General features: G+C 37.0%; 1 protein-coding gene across 3 annotated transcripts in view; it reads right to left on the bottom strand.

Moving 5' to 3' along the window:
- KHDRBS2 (KH RNA binding domain containing, signal transduction associated 2) overlaps window positions 1–18,795 on the bottom strand; it is an 829,362-nt gene extending 810,567 nt beyond the window's left edge. For 2 of the 3 annotated variants that reach the window (XR_009549510.1, XM_060189998.1), the window contains exon 1: window positions 18,425–18,737. Coding sequence is in view for 2 of the 3 variants with exons in the window: in XM_060189998.1 (XP_060045981.1) it covers window positions 18,425–18,515 (91 nt within the window). In the remaining variant the exon portion in view is untranslated. Of the gene's footprint in view, window positions 1–18,424 lie in introns of all 3 variants that reach the window. The other variant, XM_060189997.1, reaches the window with a different exon arrangement.
- Window positions 18,796–27,981: the final 9,186 nt, after the last annotated feature.

Raw genomic sequence — 27,981 nt, 5'->3', positions numbered from 1 at the left:
GGAAAACTATCATATAGGCTAACGGACCACAAAAAAGGGCAAGAACAGCCATTCTCATATCAGACACGATAGATTTTTAAATTAAATAAAGTAATAAAAGATAGGCAAGAACATTACATAATGATTAGAGGATCAATCAGCCAAGAAGACTTAACAATAATTAACATCTATGCACCCAATGAGGGACCATCTAAATACATTAAGAACCTACTGATAATTTCAAAAATACATCAATAGTAATACAATAATAGTGGGAGACTTCAATACCTCAATCTCACACTGAGATAGATCAACAAAGCAGAGAACCAATAAAGATACAAGAGAATTGATTGAGGAGATTGACAGACTAGACCTCTTGGACATTTTCAGAGTCCTTCACACCAAAAAACTAGAATACACCTTCTTTTCAAATCCACATAACACATACTCAAGGATAGACCACATGTTAGGCCACAAAGACAGCATCAATAATTTCAAGAACATTGAAATCATCCCAGGTATCTTCTCAAACCACAGTGGAGTAAAACTAACATTTAACAACAAACAGAAAATTAATAAAAGTCACAGAATTTGGAAACTAAACAACATACTCCTTAAGAACCACTGGGTCAGAGACTCACTCAAGCAGGAAATTCAAATGTTCCTGGAAACAAATGAAAATGAAGACACAACCTATCAAAATATTTAAAATATTTGGGACACAGCTAAAGCAGTACTGAGAGAGAAACTTATAGCCATACAATCACATATTAAACACCAAGAAGAAGCTCAAATGAATGACCTTACTGCACAACTCAAGGACTTAGAAGAAGAGGAACTAAGGAACCCTAAAGCAACCAGAAGGACAGAAATCACTAACGTTAGAGCAGAAAAAAACAACATCGAAAATAAAAGAACCATACAAAAGATCAATGAATCCAAATGTTGGTTCTTTGAAAGATTAAACAAAATTGACAAATCCCTAGCTAGACTCACCAAACAAAAAAGAGAGAAGACTCAAATTAATAGAATTGTAAACAGTGGAGGAGATATCACAACCGACACCACAGAATTCCAGAGAATCCTGTAAAACTTTTATAAAGAACTATACACCACCAAGCTAGAGAATCTGGAAGAAATGGAACAATTCCTAGAAGCATATGCCCTTCCAAAACTGAACCAAGAAGAACTACAAAATCTAAATGCATCAATCACAGACAAAGAAATTGAAACCATTATTAAGAATCTCCCCAACAACAAAAGTCCTGGACCAGATGGCTTCACAAACAAATTCTACAAAACTTTGAGGAAACAGTTAGTACCCATACTTCTTAAGCTTTTCCATAAGATTGAAGAAACCGGAATACTCCCTTCCACCTTCTATGAAACCAACATCACGCTGATACCAAAAGCTGATAGGGACAGAACAAAAAAGGAAAACTACAGACCAATATCGCTGATGAACATAGATGCCAAAATATTAAACAAGATCTTGGCCAACCGGATACAGCAACATATCAAAAAGATTGTTCATCATGACCAAGTGGGATTCATCCCAGGAAGCAAGGCTGGTTCAACATCCATAAGTCAATCAATGTCATACACCACATAAATAAAAGCAAAGCCAAAAACCACATGATTATCTCAATAGATGCAGAGAAAGCCTTTGACAAAACCCAACACCCATTCATGCTCAAAATTCTACAAAAAATGGGACTAGATGGGAAATTCCTCAAGAAAGTGGAGTCTATATATAGCAACCTACAGCCAACATCATACTTAATGGACAGAAGCTAACAGCATTCCCCCTCAAAACGGGGACTAGACAGGGCTGTCCACTGTCACTGTTCCTCTTCATCACAGTATTGGAAGTTCTTGCCATAGCAATCAGGGAGGAGAAAGAAATCAAAGGAATACAGATTGGAAGGGAAGAAGTCAAGCTCTCACTATTTGCAGATGATATGATAGTATACATAGAAAAACATAAAGAATCTAGCAGAAAACTACTGGAAGTTATTAGGCAATATAGCAAGGTATCAGGCTAGAAAATCAATGTACAAAAATCAGTGGCATTTCTTTATGCAAACACTAAATCTGAAGAAGAAGACATCCAGAAATCACTCCCATTTACTATTTCAGCAAAATCAATAAAATACCTAGGAATAAAGTTGAACAAAGAAGTGAAAGACTTGTATGCTGAAAACTATGAGTCACTAATCAAGGAAATAGAAACTGATACCAAGAAATGGAAAGATATCCCATGCTCATGGATTGGAAGAATAAATATCATCAAAATGAATATTCTCCCCAGAGCCATATACAAATTTAATGCAATACCCATCAAAGTTCCACCAAGCTTCTTTAAGAGAATAGAACAAACACTACAATCATTTATCTGGAACCTGAAAACACCTAGAATTGCCAAAACCATCTTGAGGAAAAGAAACAGAAATGGAGGCATCACACTCCCAGACCTTAAACTATATTACAAAGCCATCATTATCAAAACAGCATGGTACTGGAACATAAATAGGCACACAGACCAGTGGAACAGAATTGAAAGCCCAGAAATAAATCCCCACACCTTTGAACATTTAATCTTTGATAATGGGGCGCAAGGCATTAAAAGGAAGAAGGAGGTTCTCTTCAATAAATGTTGCTGGGAAAACTGGTTTGTAACATGCAGAAGAATGAAACTGAACCACTTTATCTCACCAGAAACAAAAATCAACTCCAAATGGATCAAACCTAGATGTCAGACCAGAAACAATCAAATATTTAGAGGAAAACATTGGTAAAACACTTTCCCACCTACACCTCAAGGACATCTTTGATGAATCAAACCCAATTGCAAGGAAGACTAAAGCAGAAACAAACCAATGGGACTACATCAAATTGAAAAGCTTCTGCACATCCAAAGAAACTTTTAAACAAACAGAGAGACCCCTCACAGAATGGGAGAAGATCTTCACGTGCCATACATCAGACAAGAAACTAATCACCAAAATATCTAAAGAGCTCAGCAAACTTAGCACCAAAAAAGCAAATGACCCCACCCAAAAATGGGCAGAGGATATGATCAAAACATTCACTACAGAGGAGATCCTAAAGGCTAACAAACATATGAAAAACTGCTCTAGGTCACTGATTGTCAGAGAAATGCAAATTAAGATAACACTAGCATACCACCTCACTCCTGTAAGAATGGCATACATCAAAAAGGACAGCAGCAACAAATGCTGGAGAGGTTGTGGGGACAGAGGAACCCTTTTACATTGCTGGTGGGACTGTAAATTGGTCCAGCCTCTGTGGAGAGCAGTCTGGAAAACTCTCAGAAGGCTAGACATGGACCTTCCATATGACCCAGTAATTCCTCTCCTGGGGTTATACCCCAAGGACTCCATAACACCCAACCAAAAAGAGGTGTGTACTCCTATGTTCATAGCAGCACAATTCATAATAGCTAAAACCTGGAAGCAACCCAGGTGCCCAACAATAGAGGAGTGGCTGAGAAAGTTGTGGTATATATACACAATGGAATACTATGCAGCTATCAAGAACAATGAACCCACCTTCTCTGACCCATCTTGGACAGAGCTAGAAGGAATTATGTTAAGTGAGCTAAGTCAGAAAGATAAAGATGAGTATGCAATGATCCCACTCATCAACAGAACTTGAGTAAGAAGATCTGAAAGGGAAACTATAAGCAGGACCTGACCAAATTGTAAGTAGGGCACCAAAGTAAAAACCCTGTGGTGAGGGGTAGACATGCAGCTTCCTGGGATAGTGGGGGGTGGGAGTGGGTGCGTGGGATGGGTCACAGTCTTTTGGTGGTGGGAATGGTGTTTATGTACACTCCTAGCAAAATGTAGACATATAAATCACTAGTTAATTAATATGAGAGGGGGAAAATCAATTGTATGTCTATGTGAGTTCTTCTGGAGCACTACACCTATATGCTAATGAAACCTAAACCATTAACTACACAGATCTTTCTCCACCAATATTTTTCCTTCCCCAACCACTGGTCTCTAAATGTATATAAAACTGAAGTTATCTGCAATATTCCAACCGTTAGGTTCATGATTAGTCAACAATCTGTACTGCTTTATATCTTAACTCTTTTTCAGCCCCCAGGTCCCAGATGCCAACCAGACGCCAATCAGACTTCCCTGGGCAGATGACCCTACCAATGTGTCCTGGAGCCCCACTTCCCCAGAGCCCTGCTCCACTAGGGAAAAAGAGAGACAAGCTGGGAGTATGGATCGACCTGCCAATGCCCATGTTCAGCAGGGAAGCAATTACAGAAGCCAGACCTTCCACCTTCTACACCCTATAGTGATCCTGGGTCCATATTCCCAGAGGGATAAAGAATAGGAAAGCTATCAGGTGAGGGGATGGGATACAGAGTTCTGGTGGTGGGAATTCTGTGGAACTGTATCCCTCTTAATCCTACTGTCTTGTCAGTGTTTCCATTTTATAAATTAAAATTATGAATTTTTTTTAAAAATCACCCTATCTCAGTGACTCATTTCACCATTAACTCAATAACCAACAAGTAACATAAATAACAGCCTTAACCAAGCTTTCTCATGTCCTCCATCCAATCTGATCCTCTGTATTTTACTTGCTATGTTTTTACTACTTTCTATGCACAACCTTCCACATTCACTTTCATCATTTCAATTTAAGCTACCATTACTTCCCTCCTGGAGTGTTGTATTAGCTAACTGATTGACTGCCCACACATCTATCAAATTCACTTCCCCCCCTTTTGTTGCCCTTGTTGTTTTATTGTTGTTATATTTGCTATTGTTGTTGTTATTGATGTCATCATTGTTGGGTAGGACAGAGAGAAATGGAGAGAGGAGGGGAAGACAGAGAGGAGGAGAGAAAGATAGACAACTAGAGACCTGCTTCACCGCCTGGGGAGCCGGGGGCTCCAATTTGGATTTTTACGCTGGTCCTTGCATTCTGCACTATGTATGCATAACCCACTGTGCCCGACTCCTTCAAATTTACTTTCTAATAGTGCAGCTATGTTATGAATTGAATTCTTTTTTTCAATCATGCCTTCCTCTTTTAAAATCGAAAGGGATTTACCCTTACTTTTGCCATAAAGTGCAAACTTCTTATCACACTTTACAAGGTATATGGGCTAGATAGACTTCTAGCCCATACTAGAAGTCTATCTACACCACTTTTCTTCACTTTTCTTTCACTAAATTTCCCATTGCTAGCTTTCTTTATTCCCAGGTTTCAGAAACACGTTCTGCTGTGTCCATATACAATTCTCCCTTATTATATCCCATTCTTCCATAGTCAGTTTATTTATTAGATCTCAACTAACAAACATGAGCTCTTGCAAACTTCTATAGGTGCCATAACAAGGACTAAAAAATCTATTTTCCTTATCATTACAGGTGGAAAATTCTATGGAAATTGCTTATTTAATTGCCTGTAACTCTTGTCCCCAATCAGCCTAATTGTAAATTTCAGATAGCAATGTACAGCCCAGGTAGTAAGAAGCCATTACAACAAACCTTTACTATTTCTCATTGATTAGCTATGTCTACATATGCTAAGCATACATAAATAGGTATGCATGTATAGGTTTTATTTACTGTACTGTAAAAGAAACTATTTGACCTTTTGCAAATCATTCTAAATATTTACTAGATCCTCTATCTTTTCACTAAATAGTATATAATTAGCATAATCCTCTATTCTACTAAATTTTATTTATATTGATATAATTGTTTCTTTCACTAATTTATACTAGTCTAGTGCCTAGTCATCCATGATCCTATAAGTCCATTACATTATAATATCATAAATAAAATGTCATCTGCCTTAGCACATCAATTATGTTCCATCTTACACAACTCATTAAACGTTCCCTTTCCCACTAGAACCTGAGTGGACAGAAAAACAACTTCTGGTTTTGTCTTTCAGAAAGAAAATCTTAAAACTATATGGAGACATCATTAAGTCTTGATTCATTTTAACAATCATTTAACTTTTCCTATTGGTAACACAAACATAAAAGAAAAACTATTCTGTTATGTATTCACTTACCCCTAATTTGCATTTAACAGTCATCTTTTTTATTTTTTTTTAATATTTATTTTCCCTTTTGTTGCCTTTGTTGTTTATTATTGTTGTAGTTATTATTGTTGTTGTTATTGATGTTGTCATTGTTGGCTAGGACAGAGAGAAATGGAGAGAGGAGGGGAAGACAGAGAGGGGGAGAGAAAGATAGACACCTGCAGACCTGCTTCACTGCCTGTGAAGTGGCCCCCCTGAAGGTGGGGTGCTGGGGGATCGAACCAGTATCCTTACGATGGTCCTTGCACTTTGCACCACCTGCGCTTAACCTGTTGCACTAACGCCCGGCTCACGTTAACAGTCTTCTTTGATACAGTGAGTATACTGCATGTAACTCAAATTTCTAAAATACTAGAATTCTTAAATCTACTGGAAAAGATTTTTTTTAAGAAAACAAGTTATAGTTATTAAACTCAATTGGGGGGTGAATAATTGAACTTTCTTTTTTGTATTAGAGGAATTAGTGGTTTACAATAAATATAGTTGTGGATAAATATGTAAAATTTCTTAACTTTCAGTAAAACACTCTCAACCCCAATTTAGGTCCTCCTCCACCATTATGCACCAGGACCTGCAAGAATCCTCCCCTACCAAGTCCTTTGCTTTGGTGCAATACACCAAACCCAGTCCAAAGCCTACTTTGGTTCCTCTTTCTGACTTATTTCTCAACTTCTGTCCATGAGTGAGATCATCCCATATTCATCCTTCTCTTTCTGGCTTATCTCATTTAACATTATTCCTTCAAGCTCCATTCAAGATAAGGTAAAGAAGGTAACTTAATCATTCTTCATAGCTGAGTAGTATCCTATTATGTATATATACCACAACATTCTTAGCCACTCATCTGTTATTGGACACCTAGATTGCTTCTAAGTTTTTGCTATTACAAATTGTGCTGCTATGATAAGATGATTTGATTCCTTAGAATATATCCCCAAAAAAGGAAATGCAATGTTACTGGGTAGGTCAAGTTCTAGACTTCTGAGAGTTCTCCAGACCACTCTCCACAAATATTGTTGAAGTTGCTGGGTTAAAGGAACACTTCTGCACTGTTGGTGGAAATGTAAACTGAGCTAAACTCTTTTTTTATTTTAATGCAGGAACTTATTCTCTTAACAATAGTAGTATTCAACATCATTTAATTCTTAATTATTTAAAAGATTTTTTCATTTTTTCATACTACAACTAAACATTTATCTAACAATTGGATTATTGCTGTAAAAAAATCAAATGGAATATGCTACCCTCTAATCAACTATTTTTTCCCATAGAAAAGACAGTAGCATGTGTCATATTGGATATAATTGAGAAACCTATGCTAAAGTACATTCAATAAAAGAGATAGTTACTTCACATTCAACCTAAATGTAAATCCTAGATAGAAATGCAGAGCAACAATGGTCAGAACTAATTACAACAAATATTTACTTCTCAAAATTAATACATTTATTTTTCTTTTGTATTTATTGTGTTCCTGTTACAGGAAATCCCTTTTCTGAGTCATTGTCAGGACTCACCATTATCTGGCTTACGACTATATAAAGCCTTTAAGAATATCTGCACTAAGGGAAAACGCAATTATTATTCTTTCCTGTAAGAAAATTAAGAAAATTAAAACCTAATTTTCATGTTTTTATAGGAGGTTGCCATCAATTGCACCAACAGACTAGTCCTAACTAATCTATTTCAAAGTTATGGAATTAAAAAATCTCAGAAATAATTTATAATATTTATGTCAAGCCAAGTTGCCAAGGTACCAGTTTCTGACCACGTGTAAATGACATCCATTCTCTTTCTAATTTTAAAGAAAACTGGCATTGCCTCAAGACACAAGACAGGACCATTCTTCCTTGCTAAAAGAATTACACAAATGCAAGTAATTCTCAAAAAATCATGAAAAGAAAATTACTTCAAGTAACATAAACTTCTCCAATCTTGTTTTGGATAAATAAAAAAAAAGGAGATAGCATGGTTCCTTTGCCACTATATCCCCTAACTCCCTTAAGAGAAATAGTTAACATAAGGCATTCAGAATTTAGGCTATATCAATGATCCTTACTGTTATTCCACATTAGGTAAACCTTCCAAATTCACTGACCTTTTTCTACATTTTATTACAACCTGTAATACATGATTCAGCACCATCTTGCATTCAAGAACATACTTTAGAAAGCAATGACAATGTTGATCTCCTATAGGTGACAGACGAGGATGATGATGATAATGAAGGTCTCATCATCATAACTTCTGATTATTTCCTCTTTTAACATCAATTTGCAAATCTCAGTAGATTTTATTGTTCTTATATCTTATGTGTACTTAATTCTCCCACTGACGACTAAAAGTTAGTAAGTTAAACACTTAATAGCTCTTCATATGCTAAGAGCACTTACTACAGACAATTCTAGGCATATACAATTGTACAGCATAGTCATAGCCCAATGAGATACATTCCTATCCCAGTAGGATTTATTCCCCCCCAAAACTGTAGCTAAACTATGTGGAGAAGTATAGCAAATGCCCAAGAACCTTTCTCATTTGGGTGTTTCACAGTCTTCTTAAATCTCTTTTTACTGCTAATGTATTTATTTTTTTTTTGGAAGGTTAATAGTTTACAGTACAGTTGATGGCACATGGGTACACTTTCTCATGTAGCCAACATAGGTGTCTACAAAACACTCACTTCCACATTAGGTCCATGATCTTGTACCCGAATCTAAAACTCCTCTCTCCTTCCAACCACCTATCTGCCCTCCTTCTCCAGAGTCCTTTGCTTTGGTCCAATATACCACCAGTTCAAGTTTTTTGTTTCCCTCCTTTCTGTTTCTTAAGTTCTTCCATTGAGTAAAGTCATCCCATCTTTATCCTTCTCTTTATGACTTATCTCACTACCTTGATTCCTTCAACCTTCTTCACCAAGATGAGGTGAAGAAGGTGACTTTGTAATTCTTAATAGTTGAGTATTCATAGGTATTCATAGTGGAATATATATATATATATATATATACACATAATATATATATCAACCACAATTTTTTAGCCACTCATCTGTTTTTTGGACACCTAGATTGTTTGAGTTTTGGCTATTATGAAGTGTGCTGCTCTTTTGGATGCTATTTGTATGGGTATTTTTGCTTCCTTAAGAGACATCCCCAGGAGAAGAATTGCCAGCCCATACAGTAAGTTCATTTCTAGGCTTCTGAGAGCTCTCCACAAAGACTGGATTAATATACATTCCTACAACTGGGCAGGAAGGTTTCTTTACCCCTGCAATCTCTGCAACATTTGTTGTTACTGTCCTTTCTGGTATATGACATTCTCACAGGGCTGAAGTGCTACCTCACTGTTGTCTTTATTTGCATTTCTCTGATAATTAGTGACTTGGAGCCTTTTTTTTTTTTTTTTAATGATTTTTGATCCTTTGGATCTTATCTTTGGTGAGTATTCTGTGAAAAGCTACACAGAAAAAGACACCATCACCCAAATAGAGAGAATCTTTACTGAATGGGAAAAGATCTTGTTATGTCATACATGAGACAAAATATTAATAATCAAAATATACAAAAAGCTCACCAAAGTCAGCAACAAAAAAAACAAACAATTCCATCCAAAAGTGTGGAGAGGAGATGGACTGCAAACATTTTATAAATTAGTATTCATAAGGCAAAGGCAAACAAAGACTGTATTACAAATAACTTGCTTCTAAAATATATAATAATGACTGACCAACAACATGCTTTAAGGTGACTTCTAAAATTATTGACAAATTAAATATACAACCAGTCCCAAACTGTCCACTTAAGAAATGAACAGCGGGACACCTGGTTGACCACATACGTTAAAGTAAAAAAGGACTTGGGTTAAAGCCACTGGGATGCACAAGGGAAAAGCTTCAAGAATGGGAAGCAATAGTACAGGCTGGATGGGTAGGTGGCTGTGTGTGTGTGTGTGTGTGTGTGTGTGTGTGTGTGTGTGTGTGTGTGTGTTGTCTCCATCTCTCCCATTCTCCCTTAATTATGTCCTATCTGTCCAATAAATAAAGTAAAAGGAAATGAAAAGTTATATACCATGAGTATTTTACTTGCACCGGTTTTAGGGATCAGTTAGTAAACAATGGTTTTATTATGTTTTAAGAAACTATTTCTGGGGAGCCAGGCAGTGGTATACTTACTGAAAAGACATGTTACAATGTTCAAGGATATGGTTTCAAGCCTTTGATCTCCATCTGGAGGAAAGCTTCCCAATCGATAAAACAGTGCTGTAGATGTCTCTCTTTCTCTTTCCCTTCCTCTCAATTTCTGTCTCTATCCAATAAAAAAGATAATAAAATATATTTCAGAAAGCTGTTTCTGGGAGGCCGGGCAGTAGCGCAGTGGGTTAAGTGCAAAGGACCAGCATAAGGACCGGGATTCGGGCCCCTGCCTCCCCACATGCAGGGGGATCGTTTCACCGGCAGTGAAGCAGGTGTCTTCCTTTCCTCTCTCTGTCTTCCCCTCTTCTCTCAATTTCTCTCTGTCCTGTCCAACAACAAAACACCAATGGTAACAATAACAATAATGTCAACAAATGAGGAAAGTGGCCTCCAGGAGCAGTGGATTTGTAGTGCAGGCACTGACCCCAGCAATAACCCTAGAGGCAAAAAAAAAAAAAAAGCTGTTTCTGTGACAGAGTGGCAACACATCTGGTTGAGCATGCATGTTACCAAGTGCAAGGACCCATGTTTAAGCCCCTGTCTCCGCCTGTATAAAGAAGAGAAGAAGAGGAATCTTTATAAGCTCTGAAGCAGTCCTACATTGTCTCTCTTTGTTTCTCCCTCTTTTTCACCTGCCTTCTTCTCATTATTCTCTATCTTATCAAATTAAATATAAGACAAATAAATAAAAATAGTCAATGAACGTTGTAAAATTAATTAAAATAAAAAGCATTTCAATATTATAATTTTCTGAAATTCATCCTTTTCTCAGAAACAAAATTATATTTCATCCTATTAATCTTTAAATCTTACAATGTTTATAGCTTCTTTTAGAAATAGCATCGGAGATCAGGCTTAAGGGTTAAGCGCACAAGGCGTGAAGTGCAAGGACTGGAGTAAGGATTTTGGTTCAAGCCCCAGGCTCCCCACCTGCAGGAGGGTCGCTTCACGAGCAGTGAAGCAGGTCTGCAGGTGTCTATCTTTCTGCCCCTCTGTCTTCCCTTCTTTTCGCCATTTCCCTCTGTCCTAACCAACAACAATAATAATAACTACAACAATGATAAAACAACAAGGGCAACAAAAGGGGAAAAGATGACCTCCAGAAGCAGTGGATTTATGGTGTAGGCACCTAGCACCAAGCCCCAGCAATAACCCTGGAGGAAGAAGAAGAAGGAGAAGGAGGAGCAGGAGGAGGAGGAGGGGGAGGAGGGGGAGGAGGAGGAGGAAGAGGAGGACAGGGAGGGGAAGGGGAAGAGGAGGGGGAGGAGGAAGAGGACAGGGAGAGGGGAGGGAAAGGGGAGGAGGAAGACAGAGAGGGGAGGGAGGAAGGGGAAGGAGAGGAGGAGGAGGAAGAGAGGGAGGAGAAGGAGAAGAAGGAGAAGGAGGAGGAGGAGGAGAAGGAGAAGGAGAAGGAGAAGGAGAAGGAGAAGAAGAAGAAGAAGAAGAAGAAGAAGAAGAAGAAGAAGAAGAAGAAGAAGAATGGAAGGAAGGAAGGAAGGAAGGAAGGAAGGAAGGAAGGAAGGAAGGGCATCAGTGGTCCAGGAGTTGGTGCAGTGATAAAGCTTTGGACTCTCAAGCTTAAGGTCCTGAGTTCGATCCCCCATCCCCCGCAGCATATGTGCCAGAGTGATGTCTGGTTCTTTCTCTCTCCTCCTATCTTTCTCATAAGTAACTAAAATATTTAAAAACAATAAAAAGAAAAAAAGAAATAGCATCAAAGTAGAATTCCAATAGAAATACATTTCTTACATATACTGACAATAAAAAGATACCAAATCAGGTGTTCAAGTAGGTAAGTGCCCAGGAAACCCTGTGACACCACAGATTTATCTCCAATAGTTAAAAACCATCTCTCAAAATTCCTTCCTTTCCACATGGCTGCATCTTTATTATACCCTTAAACAAAATCTAAGACTTTTTTTTTCTTTTTCATTCTCTAAGGTATCATGTCACAAAGGCTCTTAAGGAAAATTACAGAGAAAAATACTATTTCCCTTACCCAGGCAGATTTATCCTGTCGATTATCATTCTTACAATAAAATATGTATGTGTAAGGCCTAGTACACTCATATTTTTCACAAAAAATTAAAACACAAATGAATAATAACTGAAAATTACATTTAAGCAAGCATAAAACTTTAAGAACAGTGGAAAGAAGGTAGAATGGCAGAAATGGCCAAGGAAAAGAATGACAAGGAAGTGGTTTCTCCAAGTTTTTTTCTAATGTTTTAATTTAATTTAATTTATTTATTTACTCCCTTTTTGTTTCCCTTGTTTTATTGTTGTAGTTATTATTGTTGTTATTGATGTCGTCGTTGTTGGATAGGACAGATAGAAATGGACAGAGGAGAGGAAGACGGGGGGGGGGGGGGAGAAAGATAGACACCTGCAGACATGCTTCACCGCCTTTGAAGTGATGCCCCTGCAGGTAGGGAGACGGGGGCTCAAACCGGGATCCTTATGCAGGTCCTTGCGCTTCATGCCACATGCACTTAACCCGCTGTACCACCTCCCGACTCCAAGTTTTTTTTTGTACTTTCTATATGCCAAAGTAATTAGTGAAACAGCTGGACCAATGTGTCAACAACTATACTGTAAATCATTAAATAAAGTGGAGCAAAAAAGAACAGCTAGCAATCAAGAACATCAACAATGTCACCAAGATAGCACACCTGGGTGGTATATGGTATATATGCTTTGCTATCTCAATAACCCAGGTTCCAGTCCGACTTAAGTGCTATGGTAGGTAACCTTCCCTTTCTCTCTGATTCTTTCCTTCCACCTGAAAAAGTCAATAACAACAAAGGGAGAGAGAGAGAGAGAGAGAGAGAAAATCAATAGTAGTAAACCAAAATAAATTAATAAAATCCCTACCCAAATAACTAAGAAAATAACAACCAACACAACAACTTAGATAACATACTTCTTCAAACAACACAGGAAAAAAAAAAGATTGTTCATTCTTAACCTGTCAGGTAAACTTAAATTTCATTCTCAGCTGACTATAAAGAGAATCCTTTACTTTGTTTGTGTGGATTGAAAGAAAATTAAATGAGAAATCTGGACTTCATTTTCATTCATAGTAAAGAAGGCTCCATCACATGCAATAACAGAAGTGATGCGGAGATCTCGGACTTAACATTATCAAAAACAGCAATATGGCCTCCTCCTCCCTCCAAACCAGGGTAGGATAATGGGAGATCTTATTATTGCTAGTACTTTCACTAAACTCCAGTTAAAATGATAACTTCTCATCCTCGTGTGGCAATGGAGGCTACTTAGAGGACAATAGCAAGATGCTTTGTCCCATACTAATGGCTAATTCATGGAAGTCTGAACCTGAACATAAACATCTACTAGAAAGTATCAAGCACTGCACTTTTGCTATAATTATGTCAGAGGCCTGATAAAAGAGCCTATTATTAAACAGTGTGCAATAATCAGGCTTTGATTTTGAATGTATCACTCCAGAAAGTACTGGAAAAGTTGGAATGTTGAAGAGAGAATTGAAAGATACAAAGAGTAAAATCTGTAGTGTGTAGTGCCTGAAAGCCAATCAAGAAGCCAGGGAACTGGAGGGGGGACAGGACTCAATAGTGAAAAGTTCCATCAAGAGACCTGATGAGAATTTGGAAAAATTTTATAGGATTTGACAAGTAGGAGTTTATTATAACATTAAAGTCACTGATGTTAGAACAATAATAAAGAAGACAGAAGTCAAAATAAGAGCTTTGGAGAGGCAAATTGAAAAAACTAAGGCAGAGCAAACTTGTCAGAAACTTAAAGGAAATAAAAGTGAATACATAGCAAAAGATTATTTTTATTACTTTTGGCAAGCGAAACAAATGCCGTGGTATTCTAATTGAATTATGCTTAACATCTGTCACAGGAAAAAAGGACACATCAAGACAGGGTATAAAAGGAAATGGAGATTATAAGTTTTTTTAAGTTAAAGAAATTGGTGGACTATATCTGATCTGTCATGTAAGTGGTCCAGGTTCCAGCCCAGCTCCCACTGCATGGAAAAAAAAAAACTTCAGTGCTATGGTGTCTTTCCTTGTCTGTCTGTCTTTGTTTCTCATTCTATAAGAAAAAGTAAGCCCAGATATATTAAGTCCTAGAGATATATGTACATATGTGTCTTGTCTTTTGTCATGCTTTGTAAAATTGGTTTTAAAAGGACACAGTTCAACATGACAGAAATATTAAACAAATTACTCCATTTATCTTGAAACAATACCTCTAATTATTAAAATCACCCATAGTATCTGTAGTACCTGCATATGATTAAAAAAGAAAACCTGTAGACTTTTTTTAATGAATGCTTCATTAATAATAAATTACTTCATCGTGAAATTGACTACAATGCAATTCTGAAGCTTAGGCTGTGACAGACTTAACCTACAGTAAAACTGAAAGTGACAACTTGCCCAGTTCTTTTTTTTTTTTATTTACCCAGTTCTTAAGCATAATACATGTATATATATATGCATATGTATGTATATATATATTCTTTTTGAGATTTAATTTTGCAATGAAAGATGACTTCTGCTAGTCAAACAATCATTATGCTTATTTAATAACAAGCATAATACAAGTCATTGTTTATTTTTATATAGAATGATGGGGGTATTATTTACAATCAGTAAAGTGCAAGATGTTTTCCATTTTGTTAAAATTCCACCTTTGCATCATAAGCAACAATAAAAGATCTGTACTAAAATACTAAATTGTGAAAAAAACTTGTTTTCAAGAAAAAAATTGATTTTTAAGGGTATATATATATATATATATATATATATAGTCACATATATATATATATATATATATAGTGGTAGGTAAATCAATGTCCAATATAAATGCAATGTTTCACCTCCTGGGAATAGTAAAGTACAGAAAATCTTAGGTGGCAAGAAACTGATGGATATCAGAAGAGAAGTATTTGTTTATCCCAGTTAAGTAGAGGATGAAAATAAGTGTCAAAACAGAAGAACAAAAGGGGGATTATGAAAACATCTGAAAATGTTTGGAATTCAATCATTATCTCAGTATTCTGTATACACACACATCACTTCTTTGTATCAGCTGTAGTCTGAGACTTGATACCAATTACAAAGAAATAAAATGACCTTGTGATTCAACTTCTTAATTTAAGAGAGCAGGTATGATAAAGGGGAAGTTATGAAGATTCAACTTAGGCAAAAGTGGAATTAAAATCCAGGTATCTGAATTCACGGTTTTGTGCACTTCCCAGAAGTAGCATAGATATAAATAACCTCATCTAATTTCCTCTGGCAAGCAAATTCAGAAGCTGAGTGGAACTTTAAGCATCATGCTGAGTTTGCTGTTTTATCATATTCAAAAGCACCTTCCATAACAAATGGATAATTAATATTATAATCACAGAAGGAAAATCATTTTAATTAATGAAACATTAAAAACACGTCAAACCATACTGACTATATTCTCTAAAAAACAAATACATAAACTGCCTCAGCTTTTCCATTAACTAGCTCAGAATCATTCCCACTGAAAACACAGGGCATAAACAAATGAAATAAAACAAGATTCAGTAAACAAGTACTACTTTTCACTCCAAGGTCTTCAATTCTAAACAAAGTACTCACAATTGAATACTGATTTGCATCTATCACCAACCAAACAGGAAAATAAGTCACTGTGAAAGTGCATTGGTCTACATCACTGCTCTTGTACGTATATATATTAGCTTCCGGAAAATCATTCCAAAGAAATGAATCATCTGGATCATTTTTATTACTCATTCAGTCTTCAAACTGTCTCCAGAGTACTGAGTTAAATGTACTTCAGTGTGCACCTTTCTTACAAATGAATATCTATGTCAGGTTTATTTATAGCCACTACCTTCAATTAGTGCCTTTCCAGGTATGATAAATACAATCATCTCAAAAATCTGAAACAAAACCTGGAAGTTTTGGCAAACAGCCTTTTCAAAGACTGATGATTTATACTATAAAATTTACATGAAGATCTATTAGAGATTCCAAAGGGGCACTCATACACTTTAATAAACACATAAAAAGAGTCCCAGGTGTAGTTGGAGAACTAATTTAGACCACAGGCATCATTTTTGCATATATCATACAAGGTTCAAAATTAGTGTAATTATCTCCTCCATTCTCTTGTCCTCATTATTATTTCTCTAAAATTTTAACAGTTCTCTTTGTTTTATACTTAGATGCTTTTTTCTCTATTCATGAGCTTTTTCCTCCTAAATCTTTACAAAAGCAGGACATGCTTCCCCCTACTGGGAAAAAAATTTAATTACAAGAATATTGAGCAAGTACCTAAATATCAAGACATTAGTTCCTGGAAAAGAAAAAATATTATGGAATCAGCTACATAGGTCTCTGGCTATTCTACTAGCCTCAGAAATACCTGTGCACTCTTTTAAGAGTTCTTCTTTTGAATTTATTTTAGTTTGGAAGCTTTGGAAAGTACAATAACTCTCATTAATGATGGGTAAATTAATCATCTATACTGTCCCAAATAGAACTCCAGCTAGCAAGCAGTAGGGGAAAAATCATCTGAAACTTTATTTTTCACAGTCCCTATCAGCTAAATGAAAGTGCTTTTGGGAAATTTATTGTATTAAATGATTTGTGAGAAGAATTGTCTTTTTAATCATTTTGAAAATCTTGAGCATTTGCAATTTGTCTTTAATATTCCTACTATTTTATATAGTTGTGATTGTTCATAAAATAGAGGAAGAACTTATTTTTTTAATTTATTGCAGTTTTCAACTTTAAATGCTAATTTTGTCATTCAGTAACCAAAGAAGTAAGAAGTATAATTGCATTTGCCTTCACAAAATACCCTTAAAAAATCAGCTTTTTTCTTGAAAACAAGTCTGTTTCACAATTTAGTATTTTAGTACAGATCTTTTATTGTTGCTTATGATGCAAAGGTGGAATTTTAACAAAATGGAAAACATCTTGCACTTTACTGATTGTAAATAATACCCCCTTCATTCTATATAAAAATAAACAAGACTTGTATTATGCTTATTATTAAATAAGCATAATGATTGTTTGACTAGCAGAAGTCATCTTTCATTGCACAACTAAATCTCAAAAAGAATATATATATATACATACATATGCATATATATATATATGTATTATGCTTAAGAACTGGGCAAGTTGTCACTTTCAGTTTTACTGTAGGTTAAGTCCGTCACAGCCTAAGCTTCAGAATTGCATTGTAGTCAATTTCACGATGAAGTAATTTATTATTAATGAAGCATTCATTAAAAAAAAGTCTACAGGTTTTCTTTTTTAATCATATGCAGGTACTACAGATACTATGGGTGATTTTAATAATTAGAGGTATTGTTTCAAGATAAATGGAGTAATTTGTTTAATATTTCTGTCATGTCGAACTGTGTCCTTTTAAAACCAATTTTACAAAGCATGACAAAAGACAAGACACATATGTTTCTTGGAAAATGAAATCTCTAACATTACAGGTACACAAAAGAAAATGTACACTTGGTTAAAAGAGTTGATCAATTGTGGAGAGTTCTCAAAGACCAAACAACCAAACAACGTCTTGCAGAGTATCCAATCATCCTACTCCAAATAAATCTATAAGCACTTTAACCTCTGGCACTTGTACATACGTACATGAACATGTACAGTTAGTGCTAAGATTTTCAACAGAAAAGACTAAACATTAAAGAGAACTAAAATCACTTCCCAGTGTAGAAGATATGGGGGTGGTGGTGGTTAGGGAATATAATATGTGAAGAAGCTCTTTTACTTGTGAGCTCAATTCCCTTTCTCTCTAAGAAGTGAAAATACCCGCCTGAAGACCGCATTACACTTCATGGTTTCTCCATCAGTGACCCTAACAGGTCACGCCACCACTGCCACGAGATCTTCTAGATTTGGTTTTCACCAAATTAAGAGGCAGATGGTTAGGAACATCGCTGCCCGCCTTCAAAAATGGGCTCAGTCCGCCACAAACCATGAAAAGAGCATCTTAGGGTAACCATCTCTGAGAAAGCAGAGATGGGCGTCCCTCCCCAACTTCACTCCCCTAAACAAATTGTGGGTGAAATGGGCGGATGATGGTGCGTGCCTAGCTGCGGGGGGCAAATCCTACCTTCCGCCAAAAGGCGCGATGCATGCACAAAAGATGGATCTAGGCTATCTTTCTCTGCCATCAGCTCAGGCAAATATTTCTCTTCTTCCATAGCGCGGACTTCGGACTGTCCCTGAGAGAAGCGCAAGGTTCTGCTCGTTTGGACGCAGGGTCGCGGGGCAGTGCCTTGGTCCCGCGCTGCTCCGCCTCTGCCGCGAGGAGGGAATGTCCGCGCGCGTCCTCAGTGGTCCATGCACCGAGCGCCCGAGTCTCCAGCCGTTGGGCTGCTTGGCCCCCACGCCTGCACCTGCCTGTCCCTTCAGTCGTCCCTCACTCGCGCTGAACACAGACTCACACCAGCAGCCTTAACTGGAGAGGCGGGAACTGACCGCATCCCACCTTCGCCAACCCCTCATTGGAGATAGTACCGTGGGAGGCGGAGCCCTCGCAGGAGTTGCCGGTGCTCATTGGACTCTGATGCACGTCGGATGGCCTGACTGGCAGGAAACAGCTGCAGAAGGGAGGGGAGCATAGAAGGTGCAACTGCTTTCTTCGTGCAGACCAAGCCTTCCCAGATTATCAGGCATGCCCAGTTATGTAGCGTTCAGAGTCTTCAATTGAGGAATGAGGTGGGGTCCAGGCGAAAGGTAGGATAAGGGCGGACGAGAAGCTAAACCGAGAAGCTCGAGTCCTAGACGTCAGGGAGGTGGGAATGTGGACTGAGCCACTAAGGATTCAAAAAGAGCCACGCAAAGTCTTAGAAAGGTAGATGAACTTCACCTGCGTCCCTAAGGCACAGGTGTCTCTTCTTCGGCAGCCCAGACTCACTCCAGTGTGAAGGAATCAGCAGCGCAGCAGGTCTGGAAATACCTAAATTGCTGCATGTAGTCAGTCAGTGGCTGGTATTTCCAGTGAGGCTGCCTGACCTACATCTTGGGAAGCAGTTGAATTGTCATTGATAAACAAATAAAGCTGCTTTGGGGCGATATTGTTGTACAGCAACACTCTTCCAGTGTACAATCATTAGGATATTGAGTCAGTTCTTGTTTCACTCTCATCCAATCATCCTTCCTCCAATCCCTGTGTATGGGAGGGGTTCAACAAGAGAGCTGAATTTTAAAACTAAAAAGTGACACAAACAGCTACCTTTGAGAAGACATATGGGGTAAATAAATGACAAGAAAAATAGATAACTATGCTTGCTCTAACTTTTCTCCTTATTTTAGATGTGACAGCCTCTTTTACCAGGTGCTGTTGTTGAGTTGCTCTGTATCTATCCCACCTCTATTTAAAGGATAAACCCTCCAGATATCACCAACAGTGGAAGCAGAGTCCATTTCTTCTACTAATTATGAGAGCCGCAAAAATTCAACTTCACTTGCACACTTCAGATGTTACAAAACAATCCCCCCACCTTCTCTTTTAACAAACAACTATTTTCTAGTTACCCTTTTTAACCAATATTTTTAGTGTGGAAGAATAAGAACTGGCTTTCCTATAAATAAAACAGGCTTCTACGTTTTTTGTTTGTTTGTTGGTTGGTTGGTTGGTTTTTTTTAACTGGACTTAAATCTTTTCCTCATTTGCTTATTCTTCAAGAGACAGTCTGGATATTGCCTTTTATTTGTATAATCTTTAAAGTGTTTTAAAAATGTAATGTACCTTTCTATTAGTTCATTCTCCCGTTATTACTCTGAAAAACATGGGATAATCTTTTACTTCATCGGATTGAAAAGTAAGTCAGAGTTAGAGAAGTTCAATGACCCAGATATCATGACTAATTAATGCTAACTTTGATATATAAATGCAAATTTACTTAGTACTATTTATCAATAAATTATACTGCTTTAGGCCATCCTTTTTGTATTTCACATATTTATTTTTCCCTTTATATATTCAGTAAATGTTTTTTGAATAGTGAAAAGAGCCTAGGGGCTCTGGTAGAAATTGGATAAACATTGATGAATGATATATATGTTTTCACTACTTGTAATCATAGAGATGATTTTCTGTTAATAATTGTGAGTGACAAATAAACCCAAATACACAAGAGAACTGTAAATTTCTCACTTCAATAAATGTTAAGAGCGAGGCAATCCAGGAACTAAGAGAATACAAAGAAAATAAAAATATTAATGTGTGTGTGAGAGAGAGCACGCTGTACAGTAGAAATGTAGCCTTGCTAAATATTTGACATTTGGGGCAAAACCTAATGAAAAGAAGAAGAAACCTGTGTAAAATGATCAGAAAAAGACATTCTAGTAGAGGAATTCACCTATGCAAAAGCCCTATGGCTAGAAAGTGACTCATTCCTTGTACTCACTGGAGGCAACAATACCTGGAAATAAACCACCAAGATCTACTAAATGGAAAAATACTGTATTTCACTCCTGATGTTAAGGAGGGGATCATAAATTATCAAAATCACTCAAATGACATTTATGGATCTTGTCTTACTTTCAAAGAAGTTAGTATTAAGAATTGAGGGTAAATGCAAAAAAAAAACTTGCTATTTTAGTTAAGTGTGTGCAAGATGTATACTTAATGGTGTTTACATACTGTACCAGGCTTGCCAGAGAGATGTGAAAGCAAATATGCTACAACATTTCATAAAGGAGTTACTATAGGAGTGAAGGGTGGGTAAGGCCAACTGTCTCTAATAAATTGTAGGTGTTGAGGAATGAATATAAATTTTAAAAAATTATAGTGTAGTAATTGTAATCACATTTTGCTTTGCAGCATACTAAGAGATTGAAAGTATATGTTGATGATGGGAGCATGCACAAACCCAGCTTAATGAATCAGAAAGCTGCAATAATTCTTGTCATGCCCAGCCATAGCAATTACATTATCCATTCACACTTCTCTTCTCCGTGATTAAAGGTGTGCTATGAAGATATCACAGAGAACTGTCCAACTGCTGATTTGATTACATGTCACTAGGTATCCAGGTCTTTACAAATATGGTAAGTTAGCTAGTTTTTTATTTTGCTGATTATTATTGAAACTGCGGATTTATTATTTTGGTTTCCAAGGGATACTCCCAACCACTGTCTAGATGTATTCTAGCAAATGAATATTTTGAAACTAAAATAATATTAACATGGACCTAAACTTCACACTAGTGTGTGTATTTAGCACAAAACAGGCTTATAGAATAGAAGCATACACACTAGTTTGGTGTTTAGAATCAGTGTTTCATATTTGGCTCAAAAAGTTTTGCCTACTTCCAAGCAGAATATGGTTTACTAAAAGCAAGCTCTTCAAGTAGTCTACATATACATTCATCCAGAGTCAGATCCATGTGTTTTATTTCTCTGCTTGCTTGCTTTCTCTTCCTTTCTCTCTCTCTGTCCCCCCCCCCTTCCTTTTCTTCCACCAGTACATCTGTCAGCGTTGGCTATTCATAAATAGAAAGGCTCAAATCTGGTACCTCTCATATGGAAGTCCTGTGTGATAATACTGTGTAATTTATCTAGTCTCTGAAACTTAGGTTTTCAGTGTGACTTCACTATAAATTTATTTTGTGTGTAAATATTGTATACATAGCCCAAGTAGTTATTTAATATTTTCAACGCAATCTTCTAAGGCCAAACACTAGTGGTAAGCCCACCTCTTCTTCTGATGGTGCAAATAACAAAAATAACTGATTGATTTAACTATTTTATTTAAAGATTAATCTCTTTTAAAGTACAATTTCCAGTTCTGAAAAAAAATTAATGATATTCCATTTATTTCACTATTATATCAACAATAATGTAATATGAAAAATTTTGCACCAGAAAATTTTACTTTGTAAGGTGATAAGACATAGATTGTAGAATATATTAGCGTGTTACTGCACAGACTGTGTACTCAATGTGTCCAAACTTCTTACAGGAATTATAAGAATAAATTGCATTTGATCATGCTTATCTCTGCACCCTAATAAAAAAAATTCCCACCTGCATTATTAAACAAAGTTCATAACTTCTTATTCACGCCATTGTTATGAGTGAATATGTGATTATTTAATTGATACAACTCCCCTTCTTATAGTTGGTAGTTGCAAAACATGTCAATCTATCAAATGTCACTGAATTATTCACTTTAAAATTGTTGACTTTATGCTACATGTTTTTCACATCAACAAAGTTTTAGAATAGAATACATGTTTTTAAAAAGTGGATGAGAGGGGCTGGGTGGTGGCTCAGCGGGTTAAGTGCACATGGCGCCAAGTGCAAGGACCAGTGTTAAGATCCCAGTTCGAGCCCTGGGCTCCCCACCTGAAGGGGGGTCGCTGCACAGGCAGTGAAGTAGGTTTGCAGGTATCTATCTTTCTCTTCCCCTCTCTGTCTACCCTTCCTCTCTCGATTTCTCTCTGTTTTATCCAACAACAATGATGGCAATAACAACAACAAGGATAACAAAAGGAAAAAAAAATAGCCTCCAGGATCAGTGGATTCATAGTGTAGGCACGAAGTCCCAGCAATAATTCTGGAGGGGAAAAAAAATGTATGAGCATCACATAAGACTTCAAGTTTAGATATAAGAAAACATTTTCTTGCTAATAATTAAAAAATATATTTTAGGGCTAATGATTCCCTCCACACCACTGAGGGATTTTCTTTTTCTGATTAAACTGCTCATTATATTTTATTCAATTGTTTTCTTTAAGTCACTACGTTATGTATGATATAATAGAATTGGAGCTTTATTTAGTTGAAGTATATTTGTGCTTGTTTGTGTGCATATAAACTCATCCACAGACATGAGGAATAAAAAACTTAATTGTACACATTCATGATATTGAGCTTTGCTTGCTAATTGCATGAAAGTATTTCTTATTGAACATAAGCAAATAAACACTATGACAGCATAAACTGACCAAACTAACCAAGACCTAGGAATTTAATTATTTAAAAATATATACATTTATTAAAGTAACAGTTATTTACAACTACAAATAATTTTCAGAAATAATGCATTGTGTTTAGGCATCTTTACACACCACTGTCTATTCCTGCTATCCTTGTCTAGTACTGAGGGTTTTTTTCTTTTTCTTTCTTAACAAGCAGCTGCCTCTGCTCAGGAGGCTTGAGACAATCTGGGACAGGGTTTTCTACCCTGCTCTATTTTATTATTAATATTATATAAAGGCATATATCTTCCCCCCCCTTAGGTTGATCAAGATTAACTCTTAGGGTAGCTTTCATTGCTAGGGTAGTGAGCATCTTATCTATTGTGAGAGGAACTTGTCTTGTTACTCCTACCTCCTCTACAGACTCTCCCCTTCTTCTTCCTCCTAGCTAATTAAAAACAAATAAATAAATAAATAAAATAAAAAATAAAGTAATCAATTAAAAAAACTTTCCTTTCATTGCTCTTTAATTACAGCTCTTTTTCTTATCTTTTCTCTTTCCTCTATCTTGTTTCTCTTATTTTTTAATTTTTATCTTGTCATACACTTCTTCCTTCCTTCTTCTTTGCCTTTCTGAATTTGTGAATTATTTTGGGGAAGAAATCTGACTCAGAGTGGACTCTCTATGTGTGTATCTCTGCTCTACTTCCCCTTCTCCTCTTGTTACCCTTAGAATATACAGTGGATAGTAGTTTTGCATAACTGTCTATTCTTACTATCACTTCTTTCTTTTCTCTTTCTTCTTCACTTGGACTTGGTTGTTATTTTTTCATGGACTGGAGACATTGTTTGGCTAACTGGTAGTGATTAAACTGCTTCAATACTTGCTTCAGTTGCTATTGTAATTCCTGAGGTTGGTGAATGCATTTGTCATAAAGGTATTTAGTACAATGTTGCTTGTACCAAAGACACAACAACTGAGGAAAAACAGAGCATAAAAAAAGAAACACATAAATCAAAAAAAGGGTAGATAAAAAACAAATAAAACTGCTACTCCAATGAATGAAGACAAGAGCCCAGAAGAAACTACAAATCATCCAGAAGTAACCATAGATAAGAAAAGTATGCAAGCAATAATAAACTTATTAATCACAGAAATGAAAACAACATTGGAGGAAAGGAATGGCAGTATTAGGGAAACAACAGTTGAGACCCCCAAGGAAAATACTGATTATCTTGAGGCAATTAGAGAACTGAAAGCTGAAATAGCTGTAATAAAGAAAGAAGCTGAGGCAAAGGAAAGCAGACTAACAGAAGCAGAAAACAGAATTAGTCAGACAGAGGATGAGTTAGAGAAAACTAAGAAAGAGGTGAAAGAGCTCAAAAAGAAACTGAGAGACGCTGAAACAACAACAGAGACATATGGGATGATCTCAAAAGAAGTAACATTCATATAATTGGGCTGCCAGAGGAAGAAAGAGATGAAGGGGAAGCAAATATTCTAGAGGAAATAATAGAAGAAAACTTCCCAGACCTGAATAACAGAAAGGACATCAAGATTCAAGAGGCCCAGCGAGTTCCAAACAGAATCAACCCAGACATGAAGACACCAAGACACATCATAGTCACAATGAGAAGAAGTAAGGATAAAGAAAGGATCCTAACGGCTGCAAGAGAGAAACAAAAATTAACATACAGGGGAAAACCCATAAGATTATCTGCAGACTTCTCCACTCAAACTCTAAAAGCCAGAAGAGAATGGCAAGATATCTATGGAGCCCTGAATTAAAAAGGGTTTCAACCAAGGATAATATATCCTGCTAGACTTTCATTCAAACGAGATGGAGGGATCAAAACCGTCTTAAGACAAACAACAGTTAAAGGAGGCAACCATCAAAAAACCAGCCCTGAAAGAGGTTCTAAAAGACCTCTTATAAACAAGAACGTCACTATAATACTTGCAATGTATCAGAGCAAACAAAATTTTTTTGAACAATGGCACTACAATACATTAAATCCATAATATCAATAAATGTCAATGGCTTAAACTCACCCATCAAAAGGCACAGAGTGGGGGGATGGATCAGAAAACATAACCCAACCATATGCTGCTTGCAAGAATCCCATCTGTCACAACAAGATAAACACAGACTTAAAGTGAAAGGATGGAAAACTCTCATACAGGCTAACAGACCACAAAAAAGGGCAGGGACAGCCATTCTCATCTCATACACAATAGATTTTGAATTAAATAAAGTAATAAAAGATAGGCAAGGACATTACATAATTATTAGAGGATCAATCAGCCAAGAAGACTTAACAATTTTTAACATCTATGCACCCAGTGTGGGACCCTCTTAATTCGTCAAGCACCTAGTGAAAGAATTTCAAAAATACTTCAATAGTAATACAATAATAGTGGGAGACTTTAATACCCCGCTCTCACACTTAGATCAACAAAGCAGAGAACCAACAAGGATACAAGAGAATTGAATGAAGAGACTGACAGACTAGACCTCTTGGACATTTTCAGAGTCCTTCACACCAAAAAACTAGAATACATCTTCTTTTAAAATCCACATAACACATACTCAAGGATAGACCACATGTTAGGCCACAAAGACAGCATCAATAAATTCAAGAACACTAAAATCACCCCAAGTATCTTCTCATACCACAGTGGAGTAAAACTAACATTTAACAACAAACAGAAAATTATTAAAAGTCACATAATTTGGAAATTAAACAACATACTCCTTAAGAACCACTGGGTCAGAGACTCACTCAAGCAGGAAATTCAAATGTTCCTGGAAACAAATGAAAATGAAGACACTACCTATCAGAATATTTGGGACACAGCTAAAGCAGTATTGAGAAGGAAACTTATAGCCATACAATCACATATTAAACACCAAGAAAAAGCTCAAATGAACGACCTTACTGCACACTTCAAGGACTTAGAGGAAGAGGATCAAAGGAACCCTAAAGCAACCAGGACAGAAATCATTAAAATTAGAGCAGAAATAAACAACATTGAAAATAAAAGAACCATACAAAAGATCAATGAAGCCAAATGTTGGTTCTTTGAAAGATTAAACAAAATTGACAAACCCCTAGCCAGACTCACCAAGCAACAAAGAGAGAAGACTCAAATTAATATAATTGTAAACAATGGAGGAGATATCACAACCGACACCACAGAATTCCAGAGAATCATGCAAAACTTCTATAAAGAACTATACGCCACCAAGCTAGAGAATCTGGAAGAAATGGAACAATTCCTAGAAACATATGCCCTTCCAAAACTGAACCAAGAAGAACTACAAAATCTAAATGCACCAATCACAGACAAAGAAATTGAAACCGTTATTAAGAATCTCCCCAACAACAAAAGTCCTGGACCAGATGGCTTCACAAACGAATGCTACAAAACTTTCAGGAAACAGATAGTACCCATACTTCTTAAGCTATTCCATAAGATTGAAGAAACCGGAATACTCCCTTCCACCTTCTATGAAGCCAATATCACCCTGATACCACAAGCTGATAGGGATAGAACAAAAAAGGAAAACTACAGACCAATATCTCTGATGAACATAGATGCCAAAATATTAAACAACATCTTGGCCAACCGGATACAGCAGCATATCAAAAAGATTGTTCATGACAACCAAGTGGGATTCATCCCAGGAATGCAAGGCTGGTTCAAATTCCATAAGTCAATCAATGTCATTCATCACATCAATAGAAGCAACATGCTTTACCTCAGACTGTGTCCAGAGACTTCACGTGTGGAATGACAACCCTTCAGCTTCATTACTCGGGTGAGACCTTTCCTTACATAGTATTTAATAATTCATACCAGATGGTTCACTTTCTAACAAAGTCCCAAAACCTAGATATACACTAGTTTCGGTGAGTGAGAGCATATATTCACACGTATCCATAAACTACTGCAAAATATATACCTGAAAGCAGAAGTACACTAGAGTTTGCAGTGAGTACCCCCCTAACACTTCCTCTCCACTATTCCATGCTTTGGCTCTGTTGTTAAATTCGGGGGCACCAGCAGGCCGGGCTAGCTTCGTGGTGGTGAACAGAGACAGAGACTCGGGGTCTCACGACTGGGCTGAGAAGCTGCTGTTTAATCTTTATTCACGAACAGGCAAATCACCACACCATGTGCTTCCCCATGTTTTTCCTTCCATGGGTGCTGCTGGGACTCTGGACGTCCTTAGCATAGGGGGCAGGGAGAAAGCGGGGTGTGAAACTAGCAAGGGCCAAATCATTTCTCTCAGATGTAGGGGAAAGGGGGCCAAACCAACACGAAGAATACCAATATATTCCCCCTATTCTTTTTAACTAAATGACCACAGTATCAGGTGTGTGGGGTGAACAGAAACCTATATCGTACAGGCGTTTTCAAAAAAAGAAACTGGCACAAACATGGAGAAACATGTAAGCGGGCAACAAGAACCAGTGTGCTGCAAAGGGAAGGCCTGAGGGTGCCATTTTTTTTGGCTCTGTGGGCAAAACTTTATCAGCTTAAAAAAACATTTCCTGCCATGGGGGGGGGGGCGTACTTGCCTCAAGAGGCATTTTCTAGCATGGGGGGAGGGTGAGGCCTAGAGTCCCAAGGCATGGCTGCAGTCAGTCTTTGAGAAACCCAGCAGCATAAAGGGAAGCTGCTAGTTTTGTGTAAAGTGTCCGAGGTGTACCAGTGAGTCCTATCGAAGTC

Source organism: Erinaceus europaeus, chromosome 4 (assembly GCF_950295315.1).
Source record: "Erinaceus europaeus chromosome 4, mEriEur2.1, whole genome shotgun sequence".
In the NCBI taxonomy this organism is placed as follows: Eukaryota; Metazoa; Chordata; class Mammalia; order Eulipotyphla; family Erinaceidae; genus Erinaceus; species Erinaceus europaeus.
The sequence above is the reverse complement of the archived record's forward strand: the minus strand, read 5'-3'. Positions and strand labels throughout refer to the sequence as shown.